A 12,561-nucleotide genomic window follows, 5' to 3' on the forward strand; every position below is an offset into this window, starting at 1 on the left:
CATCAAATGCTGTGGTGAATCTAGTAACAGAGAGTAGAAATGGCATTTTCCATCCAAGGATTAAAAATGCCTTGAAATAGATTAGCTCATTGTGCACCCAATGAGGTACTGTCACGTATTCACATTAAAACTTAAACAGTAAGGCTGTCAATTTATTGCAATTTATTAATTAATCACAGTTTGAATTGCGGTGTTAAACAATAGATTACGAATTGAAACTTATTAAATATTTTTGGATGTTCTTCTACATTTTCAAATATATTGATTTCAGTTACAACACAAAACAAAGTGTACACTGCTCACTTTATATTATTTTGATTACAAATATTTCACTGTAAAAATGATAAAAAAAGAAATAGTATTTTTAATTCACCTCAGACAAGCACTGAAGTGTAATCTCTTTATTGTGAAAGTGCAATTTACAACTCTAGATTTTTTTGCTTACATAACTGCACTCAAAAACAAAACAATGTAAAACTTCACAGCCTACAAGTCTACTCAGTCCTACTTCTTCTTCAGCCAATCTCTAAGACAAACAAGTTTGTTTACATTTACGGGAGATAATGCTGCCCACCTCTTATTTATGTCAACTCAAAATGAGATTCACATGGTACTTTTATAGCCGGCATTGCAAGTTATTTATGTGCCAGAGCTTAACAGTCATATGCCCCTTCATGCTTCAGCCACCGTTCCAGAGGACATGCTTCTATACTGATGATACTCGTTAAAAAAATAATGCGTTAATTAAATTCGTGACTGAACTCCTTGGAGGAGAATTGTATGTCTCCTGCTCTGTTTTACCTGCATTCTGCCATATATTTCATGTTATAGCAGTCTCGGATGATGACCCAGCACATGTTCGTTTTAAGAACACTTTCACTGCAGATTTGACAAAACACAAAGAAGGTACCGATGTGAGATTTCTAAGGATAGCTACAGCACTCGACCCCAGTCTGAGAGGGATGAGGTGCGGAGCATGCTTTCAGAAGTCTTAGAAGAGCAACACTACGAAGTGGAAACTACAGACCCCGAACCACCAAAAAAGAAAATCAACTTTCTGCTGGTGGCATCTGACTCAGATGATGAAAATGAACATGCGTCAGTCCGCACTATTTTGAATCGTTATTGAGCAGAACCCATCATCAGCATGGACACATCCTCTGGAATGGTGGTTGAAGCATGAAGGGACATATGAATCTTTACCGCATTTGGCAGACACGTATCTTGTGACATTGGCTACAACAGTGCCATGCAGAGGCCTGGTCTCACTTTCAGGTTACATTGTAAACAAGAAGCAGGGAGCATTATCGCCTGAAAATGTAAACAAACTTGCTTGTCTGAGCAATTGGCTAAACAAGAAGTAGGACTGAGTGGACTTGTAGGCTCTAAAGTTTAACATTGTTTTATTTTTGAATGCAGGTTTTTTTTGTACATAATTCTACATTTGTAAGTTCAACTTTCATTCTAGAGATTTCACTACAGTACTTGTATGAGGTGATTTGAAAAATACAATTTCTTTTTTTTTTACAGTGCAAATATTTGTAATAAAAAATAAATGTAAAGTGAGCACTTTACAGTTTGTATTCTATGTTGTAACTGAAATCAATATACTTGAAAATACAGAAAACATCCAAATATATTTAAATAAATGGTATTCTATTATTAACAGTGTGATTAATCACGATTAATTTTGAAATTGCTTGACAGCCCTACTAAAAAGTATTCAAATCATCAATGTGTTTCCAGTGATTGCTAGAATACATTTCTTATGATGCTTGTGTGGCTTTTCGATTAGTCCCAGTAGCTGTACCTAATTTGTAAAGGAAATGCTTTTTTTCCTTTAGCTTCCACTTCAAAACCATGACAGCACCCAACAACTGTCACAACAAGCCATGAACAAACTTGAATAGTAACATGATTCATATGTGGAGGAGAAAAATGAAGCTGTGGGTTCTTTTTTCAGTACTGTGATGAGGTATTTAATAGGACACAACCGTTACCATCTGTTTCATAAAAACAATACCCAGAATAGACTGAAAATAATCCCCTTGCACAACCACAAACAATTCATTTCCTTCCATGGGGACATGTCTCATCTTCATGACATGAGGTGTGCAGAATACCCAACTATACAATTATAAGTGCCATGCAAATTACCATATTTAATAACAACAGACCAGATCCTGGCATGCTGAAGAGTACTTTATCCTCAGGTAGTCTCACTGGAATAAATAAGACAGCTACTCGAAGAGTAAGGCACTACTTATCCTCTGGAAGGCTGGCAGAATCTAGCTCAGTGTAAATATATTTTGTATATTGTCAACAGCGGTGGGTGCCAATAAATAATTGTTCATTACATTACAGGATAAATACATTGCTACAATATACACTCTTAATATAGGAAGTGCTGCAGTAAAAGTAACACTGCAGTACTGTGTTTATTTTTTAATAGTGCCCACAGTGTACTTTAAATATATGCAAGATACAGTTGATGGGACATAGAAGGTAAGCTACTTTTCCAGATGACAAAAGAGCACTGAAGAGAGTCCCTGTGAGATCTTGATTTGCAAACTAAGAAAACTGGAAACATTACCAACTTCCAGCCAACATTTTATCATGGAACAAGGTTAGCTGACTAGCAGACTAGTACTTGGGAAGTACGTCAGTGTGTCAGCATGCAGAATGCAGGACTATTTTCTTATCCTATTGTGTGGCCTTTGCCACACACTCTTCTTTTTTAAATATATATTTTTTCCTTGCTTCCTGGCTACACAGAAAGAAAAAAATCACTCTTTGAAAAATCAGTAACAAAAGTAAAATCAAATACCACAAGAAGAGTCAGCTCAAAATAGAAGAGAATTGCAAACCTTGCCCCCCACCCCTGCCGAAAAAAAAATTGCTGAATGCTTTGGCCCAAATTAAAAATACGTCCTTGGCTACAGCAAAAGAAAATGAAGTAAAAGGTCAAGCTTTGGGGATTAATGTACCTTATGTAGCTCGCCTGAAGGTTTCTCGGAAACAACACCCTTCCAGCATCCTCTAGGGCCCTTCCATTTGCGGATATTTGGCAGAGTCGGCTGGTTCAACTCCATACAAAACTGCAAAGAAAAAGAAAAAGCTTTGTAGAGAGGTTTTTTTTTCCCTCATACAAGAGTAAAGCAGTATTAATAATAGACATAGTGGAGATGACAGATTATAACCTCTACTGAAATATTAAACACACACCACCTATGGATGTGAGGCCAGCTCCTCAGCTGGTGTAGAACTACCTTGACTTAAATGGAGTGATGTCAATTTATACCAGCTCTGGATCTGGCCCCTGGATTTTGATACAGCAACAGCTTGAACAAGACGTGGAAAGGAAGGCTTGTTAACATAGAGAGAACAAGCGCACGTCACTAGTACATAACAGAAACTCTGAAATGTTAACCTCGGCGACAGTTTGCATAAAAGGAACACCGAGCCAAATTCTGCACTAACTTGCACTAAGGATGAATTTGCACCAAGGATGAATGTCTAAATGAGTTTTTCAATAATTTAAATCATAAAACAAAACCACTGTTGGCGATAAGAGTTCTTATTATAAATCTAAACAAGGAATTCACCTATCTTTATGCTGCAAGGGTCTGGAACAGCAGGTCAGAATCTGACAATATTAAATAAAAAATAAAATATCCATTATTCAAAAGAGCACCTGCATTCAACTAGTACAAAGATTTTGGTTCCACTAAATTGAACTGACAATGCTACGATTTAAGTGTGCTCAAATGAAGTGGATGGAGCAAAAGATCACACAGTTCTTCCTCAAAAGGACCAATACATTTGGGATGTTATCAGAGGGATTTGAAAACTTGCTCTGAATCAGCTGATCTTGACTTGTGCTCCTTTTCCAGTAGAGGAGGCACACAAACTCTGAAATTCTCTCAGCTTGCTTGCTTTAGGTCATCTTTGTGCTCAAGTGAGAAGGGGATTTCTCAATTCATGCTGTCCTGCCCACAAAATCCAATATCAAAGTACATTAGGCTTCACTTTTTACAATATGAATATACAGATAAGTGCTTGGTCTACATGAAAATCCCCTCATCCCTTATCCATTCTCTAATTTAAATTAGATCTGTGATAAATACATTTTGAGAGAGTCCTTTAGATGGGCAAGAAACATTAATACAAAATTCTTGATCAAAAGGATGCCTTGGGCTCATAAAAATAAATTCCTTATAAAAAGAGCAATAGGACAGAATTTGTTTTTCTTCTATAGCACCTTTCAGAATCCAGATTTCCCGAAGTTATAGTAAACCAGGATTATTAAATTTGGAAGGGAAGTCAAGGGGGTCAGCAGTGGAATACTCCATCCAATACACTATACTAGGATGTGTTTCATTTTCTGAACCCATGGATGCATACTGAGCATAACCTTGAATATTCTCAGTAATAGTGATTGTGTAACTACCCTTGACAGCTTGCTCCTTTGCAAGTTTTCCTAATATTTAACCTAAGCTGTCATTACTGCAGATGCAAATATTCAATTTTTATTCCTGTTGACCAACAAGAATAACCGATCCATATAAAGAGCTAAAAGTGACAACATGGTAATTATGTTTATTAATACAACACCGTTATTCACACTTTGGTGACTCATACACAGGCCTCAGAACCTGTCTCACAGGATGCCAGGGTTAACTTCCATTCTTATCAGAAACAGACAGAGAGGGACTTTGGTTTATCTTCTCCAAAGAACCGCATCTCTAATGCCGTACAACCTGCCTAAAACAGCACTGCAGTATCAGCACGGGGAACGAGGCTGAGCCCACGGCTTGTTTGAGGTGAAGAAAGACCTTCGGTCTCAGAAAAGGGTGTGCTACCCACCAAGCCATATGGAAACCACAAATGACCAAGAAAAAAAAGCTTGGGGTTTTTATAAAGTAGTGTGCAGATTATGTTATCTGTTGTTAGCACGTGCTTCCACTTTGGAAGGATCCTTAAATTTCAGACACAAAATCATAATGCAGGCTGAAAAGGAAAAAAAAAATATTTCAAGAGACTTCTGCTGGAAGCCCATTAACACAGCACAACACACTTCCAGGTAGTATTTAGTGTGAACTTTAAAAAGGTGCTCGAAGCAATTAGCTGTCCAGTTCGTTAAATTCCCATAGAGGCTTTGGGACCAAAAGGGCACTACAGGTAAATGTAAACAGCAACATACTTTACTAAAGCAATGCTGACCTTGCTTCCACTTTAAAAAAAAAAAAAAGGTAGGGAATAATTTTTTTTAAAGATGCCTTTGCATATGCATTTTTCTATAGTTTTTTAAAGTTGCTTGATGGATAATAGTTTTAATAGTTTTATTTTTTGGGGGGAGGAAAGCAGGGCAGTGAGGGGGAAACAGGTGGCTAATCTCTAGAGATGTGTTTTCTGAAGTGTAGAGATAATTGTAAAATGGTAGCAAATCAATACATTTAGAAGCAGGGGCACAGGAAATACATATTAAACCTATATCATCAAGTGCTAGTGATTCCAGATATTTTAAGAAGACCACATTAGCAGAGGCAGAGCTGATTTTATTTCTGCGGGGTTGAGAGATATGGGGAGAGACACTTGAAGTCCATGAAGTCCGAGGGCTGCGAAGGCTTGTTGTGGTTCTGGTATCTGAAAAGGAGAGCTTGACCAATCAATTAAATGTTTTACCATGTTAGGCAAGGACACAGGATGTGCTATGCATGAACAAACCATCAAATTCGATATCCTGCCTCCTGCAGCAGCCAGTACTGTGCTGTGTGCTTCAGAGGAAAGTAAACAAGAGAGACCTAAAATATGCTTTGTTAATTGTGCAATTCTGTCTATGGAAAATAATTCTCTTCCTGATGCTTCTGGCAATCAGCTTCCACCCTGAAACACGAGATTTTTATTTCAGATAGGCTTAAAGATTTAGAAGATACAACAAAAAGGAAGGATGAACATAGTTTCATAAGGCCATCCAGAGATAACTCTCTCCTAATTCAGTCTCTAATTTATCCTTCCCCAGATTTCTTCCTCCATTTCCCCTTCCCTTCCTCTCCTTCTGTTGCTACATTTCCTGTTGCCCCTGGAGCCACTATCAAGCTAAACTTAATAGTGGCTCCAGCTTAAACTTTGTGTTCAAATCCTATTTACTTCTCAACTGTTCTCATTCAGGAGTAGAGTTTAAATCTGCTCCCAACAAGAATACCTAATCAGAGCAAGACATTTGTAGTTCTCATCTGAGCTACCTTGGAATCCAAAAAAAAGAATGATGTGAAGGATACAGGTAGGGCTAGTGTGCCACAACTGAGCCTGTGATCTAGACAATTGGGAGGAGAGAAGGTGGTTTAAGGTTCTCCCTTTCTTGAATATTTTTTTTCACACCTTCAGTTACGAGTGTCCTGATTTGACATTGATTCTCCAGGGGAATAGAACATGAGGTTGCTAGAAAACTTTTGTGATGAGGAAAAAAGAGGTAGGGTTTTCTTTTGCTTTTTTGTCCCAACTGGTCAGCTAGATAAATGGCCAAACATTATGGGCCTCAGTGATTCTCCATTGCCCTACACCTTGTGCAGTCATTTACACTAGTGCAAAGTAAGTATAAAGTGGATGTAAAATGCAACCAAATCAGAATTCTCCATTCCCGTATGCAGACTGACAGCATTTTACATTCGTTTTGCCTAGGCACAAGACACGGTACAAGATGCGGGCACAGGAGCAGCATACCTTTGAATGTCATCTTGCTTATTCTATAACCAAACCGTACACCTGCTGGATGAAAGGAATGGGCCTCGTGGCTAAAGTACTGATGGGGACTCAACACATCTGGATTAAATTTCTCTCTACATATTGAAACCTGGACAAGTTACTTTCTCCCTATGCATATCAATTTCCGCTCCGTAAAACGGGATTCATATCACAATGTTTGGGTGGATAAATACATGAGTGTTTGGGAGGTACTCACATATGGCATTGATGGGAACCATACAAACATGTATATAATTAGGAATCATTTGCTGAAGTATTGTGTTTTATAAATGGCTATTCAATTAGTCCTTTTCAGGGAGACTTTATTAATGATCATTTAATGGTTTTTTACTAATATTTAAATATTGATATTGCATAAAGGAAGATAAAACTTGGAGACATTCTTTGGGCCCAACTAACAACCAATTATTAGCTATTTACAAAAGAGAGCAGAAAACCGCATGAAATCAGTTTCTAATCACAGACACATGAATAGGTATGTTTTGGAAAAAAGCTTTCTACCTTTCATTCTTGATTTAGTTGTATAACGAGATTAAAGTGAAATACCAACAGCCTTGTGGGCTACAGGAGCTGAGTTATACAAGTTCAGAGAAAAATGCAAGAATGAAAGAAAGTTTAAAGAACAAATATGATGAAAGCGAGATCACCACCAAAAACAAAACCTTATGTGAACTTTGACTCTGCCTCATTTTGCCTTTCTACCTGCTTTGCCATGTCAGTTTGATCCTCCTATTCTCTGCTCTTTAGTTTGAATTGGGTCTGTAGCTTTGGATAGGCTTCTTATGTCTGCTTCTTTATTTCTTTCTTCTAATACTAAATAACTAATCATACTTAGCCCTTAAATAGTTCTTTTCATCTTCAAAGTACTTCATAAACATTAACTAATTCATGCACCAAAGAACCCTTTCACAGACTGTGGAACTGAGACAGAGCAGTTCTGCACTAGACATTCAGCTGGGCCTCTAACCAGTCTTGTCTTGTGAATTTCCAGACTTCACCCACTCCACATACCCATCCTCACTTTGAACCTGTGAATACCTGCGAGCGCACTTTAACAACTATAACAACTGTGACCACAGAAGTGTTAAGAATTTGCATCTGCAAAACCCACTTGTCTTGGATGCAAATTGTAATATTAGCATGTACACAGCTATTTGAATTGTTCAAGTGAGCATGCATGTGTTTGGGGAGAAGTGGAAGCCAGGGCCTAAAATTAGGCCCTGAGGCGCAGCTCCACAAAGGTACATAAGCGCCTCACCCCCAGACCTAGACGCACTATGAGTCACACAATTCCCATTTGGATGTTGCCTAACCCTGTAGGTCCCTAAACTCACTTGGGACCTAGATATTTACAGTAACAGTTCTCCAGGTGCCTAAGTTTTTGCTTCTGGGCATGTGTACTGCTACCTCCCCCTAGGTGTCCAGAAGCATATCTCCTGCCTAAGCCCCAAGGTGATCCATGAACCAGGGGAAAATAGGTATTTGGCTGCCTTTCTTGCCTACAGGGCCCACCCAGTAGGTGAGCTCAGAGGCAGCCTACCAGATTGGGTCTCATTCAAAACCTGGCAGGAGGAGGAGGTGATGGCACCCACCTTAAAACCTTTAGTCCAGTGGCTAGAGTGCTCACCTGGGATGTGGGAGACCCAGGTTCAATTCCGCACTCTTCCTAGTGGGGAGCAAGGATTAGAATAGGGGTCTCCCACCTCTCAGGAGAGTGCCCCAAACACTGAACTATGAGATATTCCTACATGGGGCTCCCTCAGTCTCTCCCTGCTGAAGCTGCTCTACTGTGGATAAATAATGAAAGAATCACTGGAGTTGGGGGACTGGACCCTGAGACTCCCATCTTCCAGGTGGGTGCCTTCACCACTGGGCTGCAGTGTCAGTCTTACTCTCTTTCTCTCTGCCCCAATGACTCTCATCATCTACCCAGGGTGGAACAGCTTCAACAGCAGAGATGGAGGGAGCCCTCAGCAGAACATCCCATAGTTTGGTGGCTTGAGTACTCTCCTGAGAGATAAGAAACCTCTGTTCAAATCCTTTCTCCCTGCCAGCCAGAGGAGGGAAAAATCGAACATGGCTCTTTCCCATCCCAAGTGAGTGCTCTAACCTCTAGGTTAAATGTTATATGGTCATCACTGCCTCCTCCTCTGGCCATTTGGTGTGGTGTGAGGCAGATGCCTACCTCATTCTCACAAAAAATGACCTATGCACCTCAGCCACTGGACTCCAGGTGCGGGGTTCCCATCGCTAACAGAGAGAGGCGATTATCTCTGTGAGAAGGATGTGGCTTAAGACACAACCCTCTCGTTGGCATCTCCCACTGGCTAGCTTAGGCAACTCCCCATCTAGTGTGCCAGCTTTTGTGGATCACATTGTTAGGCATCTCTCTCTCCCCATTCGTTGTATTTGGAGTCTAAGGAACTAACTCAGGCTCTGTGGATCGCAGTGTTGTTCCGGAGAGTTTCTAGGTGCTGAGCACTGGTTAAAATGAACCAGATCAGAATGTGAAGCACTCTTGCAGCTGCTGCAATACTCATTTAGGGTGCTTGCATGAATTCTAAAATCACTGTGTTCACTGCTGAAGCAACATATAGTACACCTTTGTTATTTTACTGTACAATCCTTATTTACTGTACAGTAGCCTATTTCCACTTATGAACTGAACGTTCTTGACCCTGATCAACTTTTGTAAAGATCTGGGGGTTTTTAAATCCCAAATTATTTGCTTTTCTTCCTTCAGTTGATGTTTTGGAAAACTGAATAGTGAGTTTTAATTGATATGGGAACACAGAGCAAAAACTCAACACAATTACTCCACAGAAGCCTCCTTTGTAATATCTGACAGGAAGTTACACATTTTATCTTTGAAGATTTGATTAAAAAGAGATTATAGTCTACAAAAATAGTCTGGTGTCCATCCTTTAAACACGGGAGTCTTGGGATAGCGGTTCAGACCTTTCATTTGTGTTTTCCTAGCTTCATTCTAAACAAAATTATTATTTATGTAAAGAAGATCTTCTTATAGATCTTCAAAAAAAAGACAGAGAAGCGCAATGTCTTTGGTGCAGGGCAGTGATATGCAGCAATGAAGAGAAAACATAATAACAATCATGCCCTGTAAGCATTATGTGCCAGTGCCAAAGGAACTACAGAACTATCAACTATCTGTGGTGAAAATGGACTGAATAGTATTTCTCAACCAGTTTGTGATTTGGTGCAAAATTCTCCTCTCCTGTGTGCATGCTGGAGATCTACACCACTGTTCTGCTCCCTGACGGGAGAGCCACATATATATACACAGGAAGAATATAAGAATTTTGCTCGAAATTAGTTTGATGCTACACCCACTGAAGTCCATGGTGAAGCTCCCATTGATTTAAATTACGCAGGATCAGGTCCAATATGAGAAGCATATTGGGGGGGGAGGGATAGCTCAGTGGTTTGAGCATTGGCCTGCTAAACCCAGGGTTGAGAGTTCAATCCTTGAGGGGGCCATTTAGGGATCTGGGGCAAAAATTGGTGATTGGTCCTGCTTTGAGCAGGGGGTTGGACTAGATGACCTCCTGAGGTCCCTTCCAACCCTGATATTCTATGATTCTATGAGGAAAGAGGTCTGAACAAATTCCTTTAGAATTCAAGGGTTGGGCAGTAAGCAGCTACAAAAGGACAACAATGCAAGATTACTGCCAGAGTGAAGTCACCCATCTACCACGGTTGTAGGGGAGCTGCAGTGAAATCTTCCTCTCCCCAACAGAAAATCACAGAGAATTCTGGAGTTTTAATAGGAGGTGTGGGAGAAAAGGAAAGGCATGGTTCTCGTACATATTCATATGCTCTTATTTATAGTATTGCCAACCCCAAGCATTCAAAAAACATGAATCACTCCCCTGTTCCCCTCCAAATCATGAGAAAAATGTGTTGTTTTATGTGCTGCCTTCTGCTTTGAGGGCCTTTAGGGCTCACATTTTCATGCTTTCTTCCACAACCATGAGGGCTAGAAGCTTACTTTTCTTTTCTTTCTTTTTTTAAAATAAAAGCTGACATACCTATGTAATTACATGACTCCAGAAGCTGGAACTATAAGAAAAACCACCTAATAAAACTCATGATAAAAATGACTTCACTGTTCATAATTTCATGTTTCCAATAAATGCAGACAGTTTTGTTTGCTCATAGAGGCTCTGAAGGTTAGTTACTAAATATTGCAAGTCATTTTTGAAGTACTTTCAAATAAATCAATGTTTTGATCTAATTTATGCATAAAAGAATCAGTATAATCATAAATAACAAGATTACTTAAATATCTAGTTACAGCAGAAAAAAAGGAAAGTCCTCTTGATCATAATGCGATCTTTTAATCACAGAGTTCTTATAAAGAAATGAATCCTTGAACTCAGTCACCTTTTCCATATAGTTATAAACGGTCCACTCATTTAGTTGGCTGTAGCAAGAACATGATGACCTCAAAATTAAATAGTTTGTAGTTTCTGGAGAGGGAGGAAAAGTTTTAATCTGCTACCATTTTAGCCTTCAGAGAAACTACAGTACAATATCTCTCTTTGTATTTCTTTGTGCACATTTTTCCAGAGAATACATGAATGCTTGGGGGATCCTATTAGCAATATTGTGAGAGCAAAAAAACCACAGCAGAATATTCAGAAAACTTATTACAAATGTGCCAGCCTGGACATAGCTTCAAATATAAAGAAGAAATTCAAACCTGCTACAAAGCAAACTACTGTATGTTTAGCAAAGGTATACATACACTCCATTTCCCATTGTTATTCTGAAACTGCACAATGAAACCATGTAGTATGCAATAGATGTTAAAGGGAACTTAAAGTTCAGGGATATTCCTTTGAGGCTTGTTTCTACAATGTAATGAGCAACTGAAGTCAATGGGAGTGGAAGACACTCAACCTCTCAAGCGTGTGCACTTATAGCTTGTTCTTGCTGCCACTGAAATGAATTGCAAAACTCCCCTTGACTTCAATGGAGCGGAATCAAGACCTTAATGCTAGATTCTGATACTCTTACTCATGTCCAGCAGTACTTTAATCATTGAGGAATCAATAGGACTACTCAAGGTCAATCAGATTATCAGAATCTGGCCCCTAATTTGCAAGCCAAATGGAGTAATTCCGTCTGAAGTACAAGATGAAAAAAGAACTAGTTTCCAGTTCAATGGTGAGGGGAAAAATAATAAAGCTATACCAATTTGCCATGATCTGGTCTCCCCTGAATCTATTTACCTTCCCACTGCCATGAGCACTGCACTGAGCAAGCAGAAAGGAAAAAGGAGCTGTAAAAAGAAACTTATCTGAAGAAGGATTTTTTAAAATTGTACTGACATGTTTCTAGGGCTGGGATAAATTTATACTGCCACATAAAATGTTACAGTAACCAAGACAGAAGAAAAAAGCTTAAAGGGAAGAGGGAAACCATTTTGATCTGATTTTAGCAAATTTCAGGAAAGTTGCTCTAAAAAGGAAAAATATACAAATCAACAGTTTTCTCCCACATCACAAATGTTTACCCTTTTCTGCATTCCTCCATAGATTTCTCATTTTACAATACATTGTGTTATACTTCATAATGTCATGGAAACAGATTTCATCACATTTCATTATTTCTTTTGGGGTGCTTATTATCAGGAGAATATATTCTAATCTACTACCTTCAAAAGACTTCACTACACATGAAGAAAACCAGTTTCCTCGCAAATTTAATATTATTATCCCCTCCTTTCTGATTATATATATTTTTCACATCTTTAATCCTCAGGCAGAGAGT

At 38.9% G+C, this 12,561-nt stretch overlaps 1 protein-coding gene across 2 annotated transcripts in view; it reads right to left on the reverse strand.

Moving 5' to 3' along the window:
- The window catches only part of EEPD1 (endonuclease/exonuclease/phosphatase family domain containing 1), an 85,014-nt gene that overhangs the window by 12,325 nt on the left and 60,128 nt on the right, over positions 1-12,561 (reverse strand). For both annotated transcript variants that reach the window (XM_073332891.1, XM_073332892.1), the window contains exon 3: positions 2,988-3,098. In XM_073332891.1, coding sequence (XP_073188992.1) covers positions 2,988-3,098 — 111 coding nt within the window. The remainder of the gene's footprint in view (positions 1-2,987; positions 3,099-12,561) is intronic.

Source organism: Lepidochelys kempii, chromosome 2 (assembly GCF_965140265.1).
Source record: "Lepidochelys kempii isolate rLepKem1 chromosome 2, rLepKem1.hap2, whole genome shotgun sequence".
In the NCBI taxonomy this organism is placed as follows: Eukaryota; Metazoa; Chordata; order Testudines; family Cheloniidae; genus Lepidochelys; species Lepidochelys kempii.